Source organism: Dreissena polymorpha, chromosome 7, assembly GCF_020536995.1.
Source record: "Dreissena polymorpha isolate Duluth1 chromosome 7, UMN_Dpol_1.0, whole genome shotgun sequence".
Classification (NCBI taxonomy): domain Eukaryota; kingdom Metazoa; phylum Mollusca; class Bivalvia; order Myida; family Dreissenidae; genus Dreissena; species Dreissena polymorpha.
The window spans coordinates 68,101,475-68,122,408 of record NC_068361.1 but is presented as its reverse complement, the minus strand read 5'-3'; the positions used below and the strand labels follow the sequence as shown (position 1 = coordinate 68,122,408).

The following is a 20,934-nucleotide window of genomic DNA, read 5'->3' as shown; positions in this document are numbered from 1 at the left end:
GAACTTGCACTAGGCCAGTAAATATGTATGGGGACCAGTAGAATACTTGCTGTCATTGCCTGTGGAAACGTCTGGTTAAGTTTTCATGTGTGTTTGCTTCGCCCGGGCCCAGTTGCTGATGTATAATTCCAATAAACACATATATTAAAGGGTAATTAATCAAACCACATTAATAACTTGATCTAAAAATTAACAGCTTTTAGATATACTGATTGTTAAAGTTTTGATCACCTTGGCCTGTTAAATTGCATGTAATGGATTGGTAGCCGGAGAATGCATGTTGGCCATATGAAACTTGGTTATATTTTGCAAAGAGTATGACATGATGATTTGGGGTAGCACAAATAAACGTCACAAGGGACCCAAATATATTAAAATTATTTGTTAGTTCGTTGGTGTTTTTTCGCCGTTCTGAAAAGCATTTCATGTATATCATGGCGGTCAATTAACCATCTGTTCTGTAAGAGTGTTCAATAGCTTTTTTTTCTGTAATTTTACCTTGTTTTTTTTTTATTAAAAAAACGTCACCGAGTTGCAATTTATCAGAGATATGATTCAGACAAATAATTCGCCACATTTAAATGAAAATTGGGAAATATATGCTTCGTCTTAAGTGTTCACCATTCTAATGTTGACAAGGAATAATGGCTGATGGACAAACGGCGACCACAAAAGCACATGTGTGCTAAATGAGATAACAATTAGAGTAAATCAGCTCATTTTCTTGTATTCAACTTTAATATCATTCTTTATTTTAGGAACACATTATCACTTTTAAAAAAACACATCCTTTTTTGGTTAAACACAACGAACTTTCTTCCTAACTTTGAAAACATGGGCATGTTTAAAACACTTCTTGAACATGCATTACAAATTAAAGCACTGAATAGATATCATGTGGTGCTAATTAAAAACATTTTCTACATCAATTAAGTCGCGTCATGCAAAAATGATGCTCATGCTATATGCAGCCAGAATAGCTCCAGACAAGCCTGTGCATTAGTGCAGTCTGATTTAGAGCTACCCTGTCAGCTTGTTAGACAACGACACCTTTTGATAGTGGACAGGTTTTGTGCCAATAGATAGGAGGGCCTTGAACTATGGCAGAAGACCCATTTTTGCAATACCAATGCTCAATTTATTAATACCAGTACTGTTATTTAATGCATTGTTAATTGAACTTTCAGTGAATCATCTGAAATATGTAAATGAACCACATAAGCACCAGTTTTTTAATAAATTACTTAATAACATTTTAAACAAGTGTTCCGCGGTTGGAGACATATGCACCCCCCAACAAAAAAAACGTGGCCTTGACCGAGACCTTGACCTAGGGACCTCAAAATCAATATGGGTCAACTGCCAGTCATGATCAATGTGCCTATGAAGTTTCATGATCCTAGGCCTAAGCGTTCTTGATTTATCATCCTTAAGCCATTTGGTGGACGGACCAACCGACCGACCAATTGACCGACATGTGCAAAACAATATACCCCCTCTTCTTCGAAGGGGGGCATAATAATACTTCATATCCAATATTTCACAATCAAGGTAAATGTTGTTCCTCCTTTTATATAACAGTAAAAAATTGAAATCTTAAGTATAAAAATATAACAAAAAATGATGTTTTCTTTTTTAAGAAAAAAAGATGCACATATTACATACAACAGACGACAGGGTTTCCTTAAAGCTACCCATAAGCCGTATGTGCTTAGGTGACCTAAACCATACTCTTATTCTTTATTACCCATTTGTTTATTTAACTTTGTTAACCACATTATCACACACCTCATACGTGTACTCCCACTCCTGTATGTATCTTCATGTGTCTATTCAAAGAAGCTTTCTGGGAAAATCCATAACCACACACCTCACACTTGTACCGTCTTTCTCCTGTATGTATCCTCATGTGTGTCTTCAAGGTATCACTGCGGGTAAATGAATTTCCACACACCTCACACTTGAAGAGTTTCTCTCCTGTATGTATCCTCATGTGTGTATTCAAGGCACTACTTTGGGTAAATGAATGTCCACACACCTCACAATTGTATGGTTTTTCTCCTGTATGTATCCTCATATGTGTCTTCAAGGTACCATTCTGGTTAAATGCATAACTACAAACCCCACACTTGTACAGTTTTTCTCCTGTATGTACCCTCATGTGTGTCTTCAAGTGACCCCTTAGGTTACATACATAACCACACACCTCACTCTTGAAGAGTTTCTCTCCTGTATGCATCGCCATGTGTGTCTTCAAGGCACCACTCTGGATACATTCATAACCACACACCTCACACCTGTATGGTTTTTCTCCTGTATGTATCCTCATGTGTCTCTTCAAGCGATCCCTCCGGTTACATGCATAACCACACACCTCACACTTGAAGAGTTTCTCTCCTGTATGTATCCTCATGTGTCTCTTCAAGTGATCCCTCCGGTTACATGCATAACCACACACCCCACACTTGAAGAGTTTCTCTCCTATATGTATCGTCATGTGTGTCTTCAAGGTACTACTCTGGATACATTCATAACAACACACCTGACACTTGTATGGTTTTTCTCCTGTATGTATCCTCATGTGCGAATTCAAGACACTTCTCTGGGTAAATGAATTTCCACACACCTCACACTTGTACAGTTTTTCTCCTGTATGTGTCATCATGTGTCTCTTCAAGTGGCCACTCTGGGTAAATGAATTTCCACACACCTCACACTTGAAGAGTTTCTCTCCTTTATGTATCCTCATGTGTGTATTCAAGGCACTACTTTGGGTAAATGAATTTCCACACACCTCACACTTGTACACTCTCTCTGATGTATGTATCCCCATATGTCTCTTAAAGTTACACTTGTTGTAACTTGCATAACCACGCACATCACACTTGTACAGTCTCTTTCCTGTAGGTATCCTCTTAAATGTCTTCATGCCATTACTGATTTTACTTGTATAAGTACTCACCTCAACATTGTTATTCTTATGTAATATTACACTTGTTAATTGCTCATCACAGAAACTTTGTGAAAAGTCACTTTTATTATGTGTAACATTTGAAATACTGTTGAGGTGTTTTTCATTGGATGTACGATTTATCAGTTTTGAATACGATATCAGATATTGATCATCATTTTCTAGACGCCACTGATCCAGAACTTGCAGATCTTTGGATCTTAGTTGATCACCACCATGCATTCTCATCAAATGACGAACAAAAAGGACTGCAGTTGTGAATGCTATCTTGCAGTACACACATTGGAAAATTTCTAAAAAATAACAATATTAACATGATATTCAAGACAGATTTTTCCTATTATATATGAAATTTGAACCCGGAATACATGTTTTGCTCCGATTGGCATTATAATCCCAAGACAAGGGACAAAATTGTCACAAAACTAGGTTTTCAATTTGAAAAAAGTCTGATAAAGAGAGAGAACTCAAACTGAACTGATTGTTTATAATTAACCCCTTTTGTTTCAAAATAAATATATCTTTAGTCATGGCGACCTTGACCTATGGATATATTGACGTAATTATTTCGTGCGACACACCGTCCAATGATGGTGAACAAATGTGCCAAATGCTTTTAAAATCTCACCATGAATGACATAGTTATGGCCCGGACATGCTCATTTATGGCGATTGTTGACCTTTGAACTCAAATTGTGACCTTGACCTTGGAGATATCGACGTAATTCTTTCGCGCGACACACCGTCTAATGATGGTGGACAAATGTGACAAATGATTATAAAATCTCACAATGAAAGACAATGTTATGGTCCGGACAAGTTTGTTCCGCCCGCCCGCCAGCCCGCCCGCCGACATTCGCCAATCTAATAACCAGTGTTTTTCTTCGGAAAACCTGGTTCAAAAAATGAATCAACCATAAGAGTGATTAAGTTTTTATTGTCAGGATAAACTGTCAAAATAAAAAAAGGCTAACAAACCTTCTCCATTGGCATATTTAAGTCTGGAATGCAAATTCTTTTCTCTGATGAAGCCATCTTCTCTGTTAAGGACAAGTTCTCTGGCGCATTCATCTCCATACCAAACTAGAAGTTCCTCCCCTGAAGCAACAGTAAATATAAACAAGTTATTTATTAACGAGGGACACAATTGTCACAAAACCAGGTTTTCAATCTGAAAAAAAGTCTAATAAAAGGAGACAAGTCAAACTGAAATGATTGTTTATAATTAACACCCTTTGTTTCACAATAAATCTATTTTTAGTCGTGGCGACCTTGAGCTTAGAGATATTGACGTAATTCATTCACGCGACACACCATCGAATGATGGTGAACAAATGTGCCAAATGATTCTAAAATCTCACAATAAACGACAAAGTTATGACCCGGACAAGCTTGTTTCCACCCGCCCGCCAGCCCGCCAGCTCGCCCGCCTGCCGACATTCGCCATTCTTATAACCAGTTTTTTCCTTTGGAAAACCTGGTTAAAAATGCGAAATTGTTCACCTCTTCGATATTACAATACATTCTTTAACCAGACTTGTGTGACAAATATTTTCTTTATATCTGTTACGTTTCGTATGATTGAAATGGAATGGCAAGTACAAAGCCAAACTGGTCAAGTTTCAGAAATATCTTACATTTATTTGTTTATTTATTCACAACCTGGATGCACACCCAACAAGACATAGTGAGAAGCATGTGGTTCTTTAAATTGGAATCACCTGATATACAGTGTTGCGAATATTTTTCAAGGTCTTTCAAGGCCTGAGGCTGATTAATGCAAGGATCTGAGGTGGGTCTCAGACAGCACTCAGACTTGGGAAGAAGTTTGAGTAACAGCAGCAACTTACAACTATTTATTTTATACTCTAAGGTATTTTATATTGATGTGACCATGTGCGTTGAGAAAACCAAAGTATGTGGAGAATAGTTCACTTGTCCTGTATGGCGACAATAAAGCACATGCGCTGTTGAAGAGAACGGTACATAACAGCCCCTACATAAAGTCTTCATATCTTAAGCCATGTATGTACCTGATGAAACTGGCTTAAATGTGCAGTAATAGATGCCTCCTTTGTACTGAAATGCTACCAGGTTCTGATCTGCCTCCTTCATTGCACAGTTTACGTATCTCATCCAGTTTGAGGTGGACTTGTCCTGGGCATCTACAAAGTGGCTCGTTTTGCCCTCCTTATAGATCTGAACGGCATAAAATTTTACTATAAAAACAAATAGGTAAACAGGATTGATACACAAGAAAGCATGATACCTGATACACTTGTCGTTAGGAACAACATTCAAATGTCAGACTGAACTACCAAATGATGTATTTAGAAACTTAACAACAGCAATGATAATACAATATTTTCTACAAAACACACAAACAAAGTAATTTGTTTGTAATTACTAACTTAAGTTCCATTCATGTAATATTGTTAAATACTTTACATCCTTCAATTACACATTAATTTGAAATAATAATTAAATCAGTCTCACAAAATGTGTGAAGTATAAACATGCAAGAATGCTAATATATATAACAGGTAATCGATATATCTACTAGAAATGTGTTAACGACACTGATGCATTAATGACATATGTTTGGACACACACATATTAACTATTGATTGTACATTAGACAAACAGACGAAAGGCACTAATTCAGACAAAACTGGTCGCAGTGTAAATTTCTTTCCAAACAATCATCTTCATACTATGGACATTTTTCTGTTAAAGTCTGACCCAAATCCGCCAAGCACTTAAAGGCTTTGATTTTGGGACAATATATTACATCAAGGAAAATCAGACAAAAGGCCCTTATTCTGTCAAATCTTGTCACAGCTAAACTTTCACAGTCTAAATTATAATGTCGGCAGTAAGATAATAAGCTTGAGCGAGATCAACCCAGACATTAAACAGGAGTTGAAAACCATAATTATGCCCAAATACCCAAAAGTCCTGATTCCTTTCTTTCCAATCATCTACACAACAATATCATCAAACAGTTAATGTTTGCATGTGATCAACCCAGTAGTGCAAGAGAAGCTGACATTCAAGCTTTAGGGTGGGCAGACATGCTGAGGACAGATGGACTGGTACAATATTAATGCCTCCCACTTTGAGGTGGCATAATGCTGGGCCAAGTGTGAGGTTGAGCGCTCTAAAACCGGTTTAAACCCCCAATGCTTTGCATTGACCATACCAAGGCGGTCCCCAGCTTTATTCATACATTTATGTGTTATGTATGTTGTTTTGTATTGTGCTGTTTTGTGCTGTTTGGGCAATTGGTCACTTGCCTTGCCTTAAATAAAGGACCAACTAATTGTGTATAATGAGAGTTCAATACTGCTCCAGCAGCTGGAGTTTCACAACTTTATATAATAAACCTTAAATTCCCTTTATAAACTGCTTGATAGAAACATTTGCTGCAAACACCCTCTTTATTTTCAAACATTTAGACTTTGTTAAATTACTCTTGCATTTCAAAATAGAAATAGGTATAAATACATCAAGCTAATCATCACATTGAAGATAGGCCCACCTGCCAACAATATCCTGACTTATTGTTTTCAGCGATAATATCGCCCTCATAAGGTCCAAACATAATCCTGGACTCCAGTCCAACTTTTGTAAATACTCCAAGACCAGCTCCAAATATTGTTGAGGTTTTAATTGCTAGGTCATCTGGTAAGGTATGGTCTGCTCTATGGGGGTCCCCTTCTGGCACCTGCATACGATATTAAGGTATATGTGAATGTACTGGAAACACTAGCTAGTGAATTAGAATAAAAGGGGCGTATTGATATAGTTTCTTTAATGTATTGACATCACGTAAACAATTAAAATTTACAACATTCATATATACACATTTCGAACGGTCTCATTTACCAATACTAATATGCAAAAACGTTTTTTTCATTTCCTAATTCTCTGTACCACATTAAGTATGTGTGTTACAGATAAACAAAGCTGCACCTCTTTGTCCTGTATGTAGTTGTAGGGTCCATGGACAGCGCAGTCCCCTTCAAACTCCTTGTTGCATTCTACACAGTCTATGAGAGCAAACAAAACAGAAGACAACATTCATTTAAAATTCATTTAAGTCAAAAGCTTAAGTCAACTACTGGTTTATCCGCTTAAAAGAACTAGTTTTTAAAGCTTTTAAAGAGTATATTACCATGTGCTAGAAATTTCAGTGGTCATAGTCTAGATATTGTGTTACTAAACGTTTCCAATACAAATGTTGATTTGTATAAATGTAAGCATGTTACTTTACACATAATGTGTCATACTCAGTGCATTTTTGTGTTAGTTTTATTTTAACATTTGCATCAACATGATGCAATGCAAATAATATGGCAAAGACAAATATGAAAAAATTGAAACATACTTGCATTAAAAACATGATTCTACTTCAATTATAATCTATGAGAGCCAATTGTACAACTATACACATGGATATCAGTTCAAATAATTAGATTGATATCATTTCTCTAAATATTATTTAACTTTCAGAGTTATGTGCAGAACATAATTGGACGGAAAAGCAAATACCTATGCCCCCATCTCAATGTAGGAGCATAACAAGGGAGCAATGACCTTATAGCACTCATCTTAGTTTAATGAACAATTGTAAGTGATTTGAATTAGTGACTTATTTGATAACTTCACAGGTTCTAGTGTTAATGTGTGCCTTAATATGGTAAAAAAAAGATTTCGACAATCCAAATTAGCAACGAATAAGGCATTTTAAAGTTTTTTTACTATTTATCTCATATTTGACCTGGATACCTAGTTTTTAACCACACATTCTAACTTGGTTTTGTCAAGATGAACATTCTGACCAAGGTTCTTAAAGAGTTAATATTAATGTTACCTTTATAATTGTTACAATTTTTTTTAAACGCACTTCACCAATAACTGCACTTGGTTTAGATTGATAGATAGATATTCTGACTAAGTTTTATTAAGATTGAATCATAAGTAAGGCTCTACAATAGTGACAGGGTTTTCAAAATTTCACGTTGTGCCTAGTTTTGACTCCACTTGACTAAATTTCAAATTTTGTCTAGGTCTTATGGAATTTAACATTCGAACCAAGTTTTAGACAAATGGATTCATAAATGTGCCTTTTGAATAAGTTACCCAGATTTTCTAGGATTTGATCAGTTATCCTAATTGTGTTATGTACAAGTGTACTTGACCCAGGTACTTACTTGGTCTAGATATCGTCAATGTAGACATACGCAATTGTATAAGGATTGACTAAACTGTTGTAAGTAGAGTGGCAACATGCCAAAGGTTGTATATGCACAACACATGATGCTGCATTTAGACTAAAATAGCTAAAATCATCAACAACTTGCTCAGGGAGCTAAAATGTTTAGTATATGTGTTGTGTTTTAGCATGACTTTCTAGTGCAAGGTCATGGATATTTTGTTCTAGGGCATACAGAGAAAGTGGTCATCATCAGGAGGTTCCAGATTCGTACAGCTTGCTTGATTCCTCTCTTGAAGACAGTCTTCAGAATTGTTCTTTTCCGGTGTCTTTGCTTTCTTCACACTCTGCAATGTTGTTAAAGACAAAGAATATTGATTACAATATTCACATTGTATTCTGCTATAATTATCCTTAAATAAAAACAAACAAGTATTCAATGCAAAAGTTTTGAAATATCTCATTTTCAAATAATTTTTCTCTACTTTAAAAAGACAGAAACTCATTCTTAAAGTTTAGTGAAATGAAAATATTAGAGCATTAGACATGTTAATGGTGATGTTGATGCGGTTTGCTGAGATTTTATCATTTTTTTAATGTCATTAAACTTATAAAATACAAATTTAGACTTGTTTGTTTTAAAATTTGAATAACTGATTAACATACTGTTTGATTTTTAATACCAATAAGATCATTTCAAAATGCCAAGAAATATACTAAACTTAATAATGCTTCTTTTATTGGAAAGCTACAGCAATAGCTAGTGACCAAATAGTTGTGGAAGCATTTTGGAAAAATTCCAATTCTATGTCTTGACAGATTTGCAGAGTTAGAGTAAATAAGGCCAATACTGTTCAAATAATAGGATGGAAATTAGGTAATCATCAACCAAGAATGTTTCAAAGACATGGAATCCCCCACCACAGATGTGAGATATATTATACAGTGGACAAAACAAAACAAACGAAACACTTCAGCCAAAACTTGTTACAAACAAAGTTCCTTCTTCACAATCATATTTAAAGTAATGTAATTCAGCAATTTAAATGTGAACAAAGTTCAAGAAGCAATCAAAGAGGTATTCTGTTATTTTTTTTTCAGAAGTGTATATTATAGAGTGAACTAGAAATGTGCCTGTAGAAGACAGATAACCCCACTATTGGCATTTGTCTGTAAACTTCACTTATGCTGGAAAAATCTGAACCAAAAGATGGAGGTTGACAAGTTCAAACGCTGATTAAAATGTTTGGTAAGCTTAAGTCTCTAGCAGCAATACTTTTTACTATGTTGTGCACAAAACATCACAACAAAGTTGACGATACAAGAATATTTGTTGAATTGATATCACCCGCCATTATACTTCTGGACACAAGATATGGCTCCGGACACGCAATAAAGCATTTTTTCAAAATTCTCCGTTATTATTCGATAGTGTACAATGTTATTTGGCGTGCATCATCCTCTTATCCATATATATACTTATACCAAGTTTCAATGACATCCGCCAAAGCACTTCCAAAATATGGCTCCGGACACAAAAGTGCCGGACGGACGGAAGGACGGAAAGAATGACGGATGGACAGACAACGCCAAAACAATATCCCTCCGCCTATGGCGGGGGATAATAATTTGCAACAACTCCACATGCTGGTTTATATGTTTGTTGAGTTTCAGCCCTCTCATGCTAATATTTTTTTACTTACTCCCCATACAAGTTTAGAAATGTTAATTCAAAGGGAAAAGGAACATTGTCTGCTCATTAGGCTTCATTTGGCAATTAAAGTTTGAGAAAAATCTGTTAAAAGTGAAAAGGGACTTAAAAAAAACTAGTTTGGCACTGTACATTCTTTAGTGGGAAAGAGACCAAAGGCCATGATCCTTCCGGTCTTGTTGAAGCCAGTTATTCTTACTTTATTTTCATCACACATTAAAATCATTCAATTGTGAAAGTTTGAGCAAGATTCACCCTGTAGTTGGAGAGAAGTTGAACCAAGAACTTTCAAACCGAGACACACTGGTAGCGTACAAACACAACACAATACCGGTAACTTATACATACCTTATTACTCACTAGGTCACCATGTTTGTCTAATTTTCTCTTAGCTGGTTTCCAAAAAAGTGGGACAGTTGTTTTTGCAGCATTCTCTGCAAACACATTATTGCAATCACACTACTGCAATAACTCAAAGTTTTAGTACACTATCATTTAAAGACAAAATAATACATTCTTTGTGACTCAAATTTTTCGAAAACCCATATTTTCCTTTAGGATTGAAGGCTCTAAAAAATTTGACAGTTGCATTTAGTCTGAATGTGTTGACACATCGGATGTGTTCATACAGCATGATGACTTTCATAAATCCTTTCAAATGAATGGGAGGTCACTGGACTATTGAATTTGCTCTTTTTGATTAAATCGGCAAGTATGCCAGTTGTTGATTTACTCAATAGCTTAAAGTGGTTAGGTGGTTAAAATGGTCGACGTAAGGAACCAATAATTTTTGCTTATTGTATAAACTTTTTTGTTTTGTACTTTTTAAAAGACAATTTGCTGAAGTAAATTTGTGCTATTTATCACAATCTAATTGGTGTAAACAAGATACACCCGTTTGAAGGTTATGGACTCAATGCTTAATACTTGAAATGCACTAAATGCCCCCGGTTCCTAGTTTTTGACCCGGCATGACCCATATTTGAACCTGAACTAGATATTGTCTAGATTCAACTTCTGACCAAATTTGGTGAAGATCGGGAGAAAACTACTTCAATTAGAGAGCAGACAGCATGCTGAATGTTAAAACGCACTAAATGACTATGTGACCTAGTTTTTAACCTGGCATGACCCATATTCAAACTTGTCCTAGATATTGTCTAGATACAGCTTCTGACCAAGTCTGGTGAAGATCGGATGACAAATATTTGAATTAGAGAGCGGACACTGCTGTGGACACCGCGGCCGCTGCCCGCCGCCCGCCAAGGTGAAACGATAATACGTCCCGTTTTTTTTTAAACGGGCGTATAAAAATGTTTTAGTATTTAAATAAACCACATAATGCGAAATATTCAATGTTTAAAATCTGACTATACATTATAAGATGTGCAATAATACACATAATACTAAATGTATACTACAGATGTTGAGAGCTTTTATAAATAACAATACCTCTTTCTGTACCCCTTGTCTTGACAAAGCCTCTCGAAGAACCTTCACCACAAACCCTCGTTGGTGCCGAAAGCGTTAAAGGATAACTCTTGCTTTCCCCTTTGTTTCTTTCAATGAATATCTCTTCAAAATCATCCGAAGAACAATCACCATCAATGAATATCTCTTCAAAATCATCAGAAGAAAAATCACCAGACTCATTTACCAGATTGGAATTCACTTCCTCGGATGTCATGGCAACTTCTTCAATTTTAGAACTCATCGACAAAGGCACTTTATTGCTCTGACTTTCAGAAATTTTATGCGATAGATTTGACTTTGAATCGTAGCTGATTAAAGGCATTGTAACATCCAGATCATTCACTGGTAATATTGAAGCTATTCGATCCATATTATATGCTACATCACTTGACAAACCAATGGGCTGATGTGGAGGAACTTCTTTTATAATGGATATATCACAACACTCCTTTTTACCCCAAGCGTCAGTCGATTTAGAACTAGCAGCTGTCACTAATCCGCATGTTATGGTAGAGCTTACATTCATAGGCAAAACCTGAACCGGTGAGGTGCTTGAAGTATTTGCCTCAGTTTTTAAAGCCAAATGAATGACAGGAGTCAAATCAGAGGAAGAATGTTGTACACTTGGCATAAACTGATCATGTTCAAATTCTAGAAAAACTTCTTGAGAACCAAACTGGCTCAGAGGCAACGCGTTTAAAATCCTCAGTTTGTGTTCCACAGGGAATTTATCACCAGCATCCTGTTTTTCATCCAACACTGGCTCCTTCTTGGTCCCAACTTGTAGGGTCTTTCCTGGACAGGGGATATAAACATCCTCACGCTTTCCTCTACCATAGAATATTTCTGTTTCTTGACATATCTCTTCCCCTTGAACCTGTTCATATTCAACACACCCAGAATAAAAACAAGCAGCTACATTACACCATTCATCAGCCTCGACTTTGACACACACAGAGTTGAAGTCATCTGAATTAAAGGTCTCAGCACCTACCCTAGTGGATATAGAGTTTACATCAGTTTGGGTTGTGGAATCAAATTCCTTTATAATCGCAGTATAGATTGTCTCACTTCCCATGAGATTGTATTCTGTATCTTGTTTTCTTCTTTTGTACTTCTTAGAGGCCTCAAGAAGAGGACTTTTCTGAGTACTTGTCATTCTGGAAATGTAAAAGATAAACATGGTTATTCAGACCCATTTAATTGGGACAGATTCACAAAACAGTAGCGTAAGTAGCCATGCAAGACATTCATAAATATGCTTTAATATTGCCAATAGACTTGACAATTGCAATCATAATTGTAAAGCATTCTTAAATAATAATTATGTTTCATTGATCATCTTCTCTTTTCAAAGATCTTAATTAACTAAACCTTGTCACACTAGTGATAACTACCTCCAGGCGTTGCATGTTGTAATTTGTAGCAAGTACAGACAATGATTAATAAGATCCTTGAAGAGATCAGGGCCCAGGACATGTACCACAGACAGTATTGAAAATGAGGACACAAATTCCTGCACTTAGAATGTTATTAAATCTACTTTAAGCATTTTATTCTCTATTTTGTCTGCATTTTTTATAATATAAACTTCCATATCATTTTATGTCTTGAAGTTTTATGCCTTTCAACATGTATGCAAACACATGGTTTTTCAAACAAGGATGGAAAACCTCATGCAGATATGGCAATTCAAGCAGTAACAATCACACAAACCATAATCTGAATTCAAATTAATATGATAAATAAACATTAATGTTTTCAGCATAATTAAAAAAAGCAATGAATAGACGTGATGATAATATGATATTTTCGTGCAGTACATATATATGCAAGCGGATTTAGAAGTGATGCATATTCGCTTAAACAAAAATTGCATATGTGTATTTGATCAAAAGAAATGAAGTTTATGTAGTGGCATTTAAATTGTGTTTAATTAAAAACTGCTAAAACGAAACATTTGTTTTCTGTTCTTGAAAGTAAATCTCGAATCTTGAGTGCTGAAAAAATGTAATAAAGGAAAACATACCAACATTGACTTCTATCTTATTATTATATACATCATGTACCATGTATGCCATATTTGGGCCAAAAAAGGGACATTTTTTAAATTCAGCAAGATGTGTGGCATTTCACTAGAACATGTTACTTTAGTAACAAAATCTGAAGAAAAGACATATGCTATATTCCTCTTGAGTCACGGATAATAATAGTCATTACAAGGTATTAATCGCAAAATGACATGCATCGCTTTGAACAGCCATAACTTCATCAATTCTGCAGCGATTTCCATGAATTCGGTCTGCATCGACACAGAAATGAATTTTCTCTCTGGAAATGTACATATCATTCAATATTTAAAAAAAAACCTAGGTCAAATTATAAGAAATAACTTGATACATAACTCGAGTGACCTACTCGTCGTAGATCTGATCCGATCTGAGACTGAAATCTTCACATTTTCCCTGCAAAGTTCACGGACCTCGGTACTATGATTAAATAAAATATAACACAAAACATTCTTACCGTACTTGATGTTACATTATGCATCAATACTAACTGTCCAGCTCATTTTGAAACCTTCGTTAACATACATTATAATTGGCCAACATTTTAAACACATGAGAGATTTCATTGGTCCAACGCGATGGTGCCATTGTCAAATATAATTTGAAATTAAGAGAAAATGCTTTCTTGAATTGAAATAACACTTTTGACATATTTTTCGGTATGTAAAATCATTTAAATATTTATTTTTGGTTTAGTTCATGCTCTCGAAAATATATGTTTTCGTTTTAATTGGAACTTGGATGTTTTGTAAATGATATTGTTTATTTGAATACTGTGTAATAATTTGTTTAGTTTTTGTTTTGTCATGAGGTTTTCGAAAAAATGCGTTCGAATGTTTTATTTCTTGTTTGTTTACAAAAAAAAAATCTGTATAACTTATGTGTGACTCAATATGATATAAGGTATTAATATATTAATTCTTTTTTGCTATATCTAGTATTTGAGACTCACTATTGTTTTCATTCAAAAGACCCATCATATTTGTCTAGTATTTTATGACAAAACATTGTTTAATGTGTTTTGCTGAATTGTCTGCCTTTAAGAATAGTGTAATGGACCCATTTTGGGATAAGGGTGTGAATAATTGTTGTATTATCAACAAACTTCGTTAATTACGGTCCGCACGTCACTTTTTCAATTACTCGCGGATTAATAGTCTGGCTTAGTACCAAATTAGATGTAGCATGTATTTTTTATCTATTGAACCATAAGCTGATCCTAGAATATAAACAGTCACTTCTTAAATCTCCTTTGCGCCAGGTCATGACTTTGCCGTTTCTGCCAGCAAAGCACATCCCATCAATGTTCGAGGCATTGGACGAGCGGGCCAACAATGACTAACTGTACGCAGTCATTGCATATGTGTTAAACACATGGATAAACAGCAGCATCTTTCCGGTGGAGTATTGGTCATTCTTCATGAAAAGCGTCCGTACCAACAAAGATTACGCGGGATGGCACAACCGTCTGAACACCGGGGTGGCAACAAGAGGACCGGTGCCATTTTACTTACAACATCTATGAACTGTTTAATGTGGCATCCGACAACCAACTCCACACCAAACTGATGTCCAATGGGAAATTGAAACGAGGACAGCGGAAAGCTACCCGGTCCGTCCAGGGGAAGCTATTTTTCTTGTGGGAGAGGTACATTCAGAAGGAGATCTCCGCCTCACGTCTGCTGACAGAGTGTGCCCACGTATACGGGCCAGCTGCTTCTGGTGGACAGTAATGATGATATGGTTTATTAAGTTCCGTTGTTATCGATGTTTGCTATGATTTTTTTGTAACTTTGTTCAAAATAGAAAAATAAAACTGATCAAATTCGATAAATTATATTTGTTTGGTTATGACCATTTTTTTCGATGTTTGACATTTATGTTTTTTTTTACTTTGTCTTGTTCACACAAAACATGTTCAAAATTCGACGAATTATATTTGTTTGGTTATTAACATCTTATCGATGTTTGCCATTAATGTCTTTTTTCACTTTTTCATAATAAAAGAATTAATCAGAGTAAAATTCGGTGCATAATATTTGTTTTATTTGTTTGGTCATTTACTTTTTTATCGATGTTTGCCAGGCATATTTGTTTTTACGTGTTTCAAAGTAGAAAAATACAAATGATTAAAATTCGATGCGTTTGCATTATTTTTTTATGTTTCTATATCAAGAATATATATAAATAACTTAATAATAAAGTTTATAGGTTAAAATTGAAGTTTGCAAGAGGTTTGTAAACGTTTATATTTAGATTTAACTATTTCATTTCCATTTCCCATTATTTTTCAATTTTAAGATTAAATAAAGCTCTAGAAGGTATTGAGATGACATAACAATACATGTTGACAAATACTAATTTACCAATAAATGCATTTAATTTGTAACAAACTTACGTACTTAAAAAAAAAACACCAAGTGCCGAAACGTCTAACTATAAGTGCCGAAACATCCAACTTCAAGTGCCGAAATAACTATCGAAGTGCCGAAGTGACTTAAGTCCGAAATGACCAAGTACCGAAATGACTAGCATTCGTTCCAATCAATGCAACCTATTGTCTGGTCATTTTTAGCTGATTATCTTGTTTATATATATATATATATATATATATATATATATATATATATATATATATAGATATATATATATATATATATATATATATATATATATATATATATATATAAATATATATATATAGATAGATATATATATATATATAATATTTTTAAGAGAAGTTGATTTTTAGTTATAATTTGATTATTTTTTATTCAAAATGATGTTTTTACTAATTAATGTCATATTCACATGCTTGTTGCAATAATTCAACTCTTATCTGTATAACCGAAAGGGTTGCTTAGAGTTGCAATGCACTGCAAAAGCTAAGGAACACTGATACTGCATTAACTTATCAACGTTTACATGTCTAAAGCACAAACTCATGCATTAAAGCAAGGAAGAATTGCTTTTTATTTACTTTGTCATTTGTTATTTATACACTCTATCCACCATATTGGGAAACTGTCGTAATGTTGCAGACAAAAAGTGTCGCTATCGGTTAGGTCGCAGTACGACAATCTTTTGCACATTCTGATATTGGATGTAACCTTAGTCGATAACATAACGATGTTGAACAGGTGTCATATATTTACGCTATTCCGAATTTCAAAATGAAAATGTCAGCAAAAATAGTGTGTTGAAACATTTTCGTGTTGTTTTAGGTTGCATGCAAAGGATAACGTCCCTAGGCTGCCATTCAGGTAAATTTAATGTCGTTTTGAGGCTTATTCATCACTTTCCTTAATTGGTAACGAACGACGTCTGTTAAGTGATGTGCACAAAATCTGTGTGTAAAACTGTGATTGTGTTTATGAAGGGGTTCATATGTACTCCCAGAGTCGCCAGTATACATTAGCAAAGGCTCTGGGAGTACGTTTATATGGACTTAGCCAAACTCTAACCACCTGCGATTTGCTATTTAAACAATACATAAAGGAGAAATATTATATGTTACTGTGTATCATATGTGTTTACTGCTAGTAGTTGCACTAATTCATCTCTGAGCCTAATATCCCAAAGTCGCAATAGCAAAACGTATTGTTGTGCGGGTGCACGGCCTACGAAACGCGCACATACCTCGTGATTGAGGACCAGCGATAAATCGGTATATTGCATGCTGGGCAGCACGAGTCACTCGTCCCTAAGTCAACTCGCACGGTAGTCAACTCACACGTTTTTTGATCAACTCGCACGTCTTTTCTGGTCAACTCGCACTTTTTAAAGTCAACTCGCACGCCATAAAAAAATCTGAAAAAGATGTAGGATATGATTTGATGAGTTGTTTATAAGTAGTTTATAAGTATATATCATAGCAATTATGTCTTTTTTTAACTATCTGAATATACGGTTGTCACATTTTATGTCTCTTTTACACTTGTGGTCGGTGTTTTCATGGGTTATATGAATGTGTGTAAGAGGTGTGAAAGGTGTAATATACAACGACTAATAATTAAAATGGCGAAACATTAATAAATTAAAAATAATTAATGTTTGTCAAAATACGGATAAAGTTGTAAAAGTATACCGCGCAAGATTCAATTAAAGTTCATTAAGCTTGCAATAAATATGTTCTACTTTTATAATCAGTTTTATATTAAATCAAATAAAATTAAATTTAAGTGATGTTCGTTGCGTGCGGTTATTTCATAATATATCAAAGTATCTTAGTAATGTATATAAATCGACTACATTAATAATACATTATCATTATTAACATAACTGTGATACGGGCTGCATGCGTATAAGTGAATACATGCGTTTTTGTGATGGATTATCCCTGTCTTGTGTTCTAGGAGTGTGTGTCCAAGGCAGCAAGCTATTGAATGCGATAGTTGCCAAAAATGGCAACACAGAACATGCCAAACTGGTAAGTTCCATGCATTTCATTCTATACTTAATATTTCATAACTTAAGAAAAAGTCTTTAACAAAATACGCAACGCATTTAGCCCTAGTGTTATTATTATTACGCATTACATTAACATTTAAAATATGTTTAGCAAGGTTTATAATGTCTGTTTTATTTGCCGATGGCATTACAATGTCAAACAAGTAAAAAGTGATACTCATTTTCTATATCGTGTCCGTTGCAAAACTTACGTTTTCTATTGTCGTTATTGTAGCAACCTCTTTCGATTTTATGTTGCGATTGTTTTATATGTCTTATTTCTTATTTGTTATAAAGTCAATCATTTATCTTGAAGCTATCTAATAACGTTGTTTCATTGCATTATATTGACGCCCTGATGTTTTTTCATGAAGGTCTAATAGTTCCCGTGATGAGAATTCGTATTGATTTATAATAGAGAAAAGTCTATGTAGAGCTTGATTGCCGCGTTCATGTTTTTTAATCATTTGTTTTCTAATCTCTATTAAATTGTTATATAAGCATATATATATATATTTATTTTTTATTAAAACTTTTGAAATTTTCATACGTTACTATATTAATTTTAAATTAGAAATGTAATGATAAAACGTGTGTAGCATAATCAGTCAACAAAGTAACGATACCTGAAAACACCATATCCTATTTCTCACCTTTAAAATTAACAATAAACAGCTAATACGAGTTGACTGTAAACCAAATACGCTCAAAATACCCAAATACTCATAATTTTGACTCATTATGGCATTTCTGTCCATATTTTTGGACATTTTTAATCAAATGAAGCAATATCAAGAAAAACGTGGTATCTTAAAAATTATAAATAATGATTTTGGCTGATTAAAAGTCAGACATGGCCGGCTACGTAAACTGTTTATCCCTATCTGGCGGCAATTGACACTCAATTAAAATGTTTTTACATAACGATACAAGTTCGGATTGAATTTATACACAAGACATTATACAAATTATGTAACAGTGCTTTGCTTTTAAGGATATTTACAAACTGTATTAAAATGTTATCTACGCCTAAAATGATGTTTACTTGAGCGCTGTAGGGCTTAAGCTAGCGTTAGTTAATGTCATTGTCAAGTGTGTTATCATAAGCTGGTCTGATACGCGTATATTTGTATAATGTCTTGTGTGCAAACATACTAAAACGTCGGTCAATAGGATTAGATCGATATACGATACAGACAAATTTTGCGTCGTTTGGAATGATATCTAACACTTCTATAATCAATTATGCAGACCCCGATATACATTCAATCCGAACTTGTATCGTTATGTACCTTGGGAAATTGGAATTACACTTATATAATCAATTATTTAAATTTCATTAGTTTGAAGTAATGTTGACCTACGAGCCTAATTGTTTATATAGAACTAAGACCGTATCAACAGATGTTCCCGATAATTGAATTACATTGGGGAAATGAAACCATATTTGCATAATCAATTATTCAAACTTCATTATTCGGTGTGACATAAAACTTTATGTTGTGTTTGCCTGTGAATGCCTGTGAATAATTTTATATGGCCTGTACAAATAAGATTTTCTGTTGACCCCTTTCATATGTACCGTTACAACGATAAATGAGGTAATAACAATCCTATATGTCAATAGGTTGACCTGTTCCGTTAATGAAATGTCTGTCAGTTATATAATCCTTCAATTTCCTAATCGTAACATATGGTATTAAACTTTTCAATTTATTAACCCCCCACTCTATCATGTTTACTTGCTTATTGACAAACCTTCCAATATTTTAACTAGTCTATACATGCACGAGATGAACTCTAAAATAGTTTAACATTTAACTTCTGCTTATGTATCAGATAGAAATATTGATGTAAATAATATTTTAACATTTCCTTACATATTAGTAATTACAATAGTTACTAATAAATTACTCAAACATATTATTAAAATATTTCCTTTTTATTAAATCTATCCGAACTTAAATTTCTATCATAAGAATAAACTCATAAGAATAAACGATATGTTATAAGCTGTTACATGACAAGTACATGGGACGTGAGCAACCTCTAAAAAATAAGTAGATAATACACTAGCTGGTATCCTCGTTTATTTCGTTTTTCTTTTCATTTAACGCATACCCATCATAATATAAATGTACTAACGTACATACATAAGAAATGTACTTTTTAAGTTAAAACAAGTGATTTTCATGCAACGTGTGCTTATTTTTAACATGTTTACATTGTGTTTGTACTAAAACGTCAATGCATTCACAAAAAATAGTTTTCTTACCTTGTCTTTGCTTCTTTATTGTCCAAGTTCGCAATACAAATTATATGAAATGCACATATTATTTGGATTATATCTTGCATGAAGAACATCGAAATAAATATTGTCTAAAGAACATGCAACATACGTAGTCTTATCACGGTCTCAAATCAGTTGGCAATGATCGGTGTGTATGCGAGACGGTTATTGATCGGATTTTCGTTTACGATCACACTGTTTACTTAACAATCGGTCAGCGTACTAGGTGATACAGGTACAATGTAGTTTGTTGACACAGTTCTTAAAACGGTCACAAACACTTTGTATTGTAAAGCGACAAAAGCAATGAATATATTGTGAAGTATGGGGGTTTATAACTGCCAATGTTATTGTACGTGTTCACTGAAAATTGTGTAAAAGATTATTTAATGTAAAACTGTCAACTTATTCGTTGTATGCGGAACTTGGTCGATTCCCTTTATTTATTGGACGATATTTCAGAAATTGTATTAAAAGAAATAATTCGGTGAATCGGTTATCAAAAGTTGGCGATAAACTTAACCATTCAGGATATGGAGATGTATGATTAATATCGAAAACTTAATTCTTTTATTAAAAATATCATTGCGAGATAAGTATAAAGCTGAATTGATTGAATCGTCAACATCGTTATATATGTATCATCGAAACAATAAACTCGAATATTGAAGGAATCATTACAATTGATGCAATAAAAAATTATCGTATGCTATATACTTATATACTCAGTGACACAGATAATAACGCCACATA

The 20,934-nt window shown here is 34.2% G+C and overlaps 1 protein-coding gene across 2 annotated transcripts; it reads right to left on the bottom strand.

Annotated features, from left to right (window-relative positions):
• Nucleotides 1-711: 711 nt before the first annotated feature.
• Nucleotides 712-20,358, bottom strand: LOC127837523 (histone-lysine N-methyltransferase PRDM9-like). Of its 2 annotated transcripts, XM_052364683.1 has the most exons (10): nucleotides 20,167-20,358; nucleotides 11,353-12,533; nucleotides 10,249-10,334; nucleotides 8,425-8,536; nucleotides 6,947-7,023; nucleotides 6,513-6,698; nucleotides 5,005-5,170; nucleotides 3,950-4,069; nucleotides 2,459-3,264; nucleotides 712-2,374 (listed from the first exon to the last, which is right to left on the bottom strand). In XM_052364683.1, the coding sequence occupies exons 1-10, from the start codon at nucleotides 20,253-20,255 to the stop codon at nucleotides 1,790-1,792; spliced, it is 3,408 nt and encodes a 1,135-aa protein (XP_052220643.1). In that variant the 5' UTR covers nucleotides 20,256-20,358; the 3' UTR covers nucleotides 712-1,789. The 2 variants fall into 2 exon arrangements, with proteins under 2 accessions (XP_052220643.1, XP_052220642.1); XM_052364682.1 differs by having other exon boundaries at nucleotides 712-3,264.
• Nucleotides 20,359-20,934: the final 576 nt, after the last annotated feature.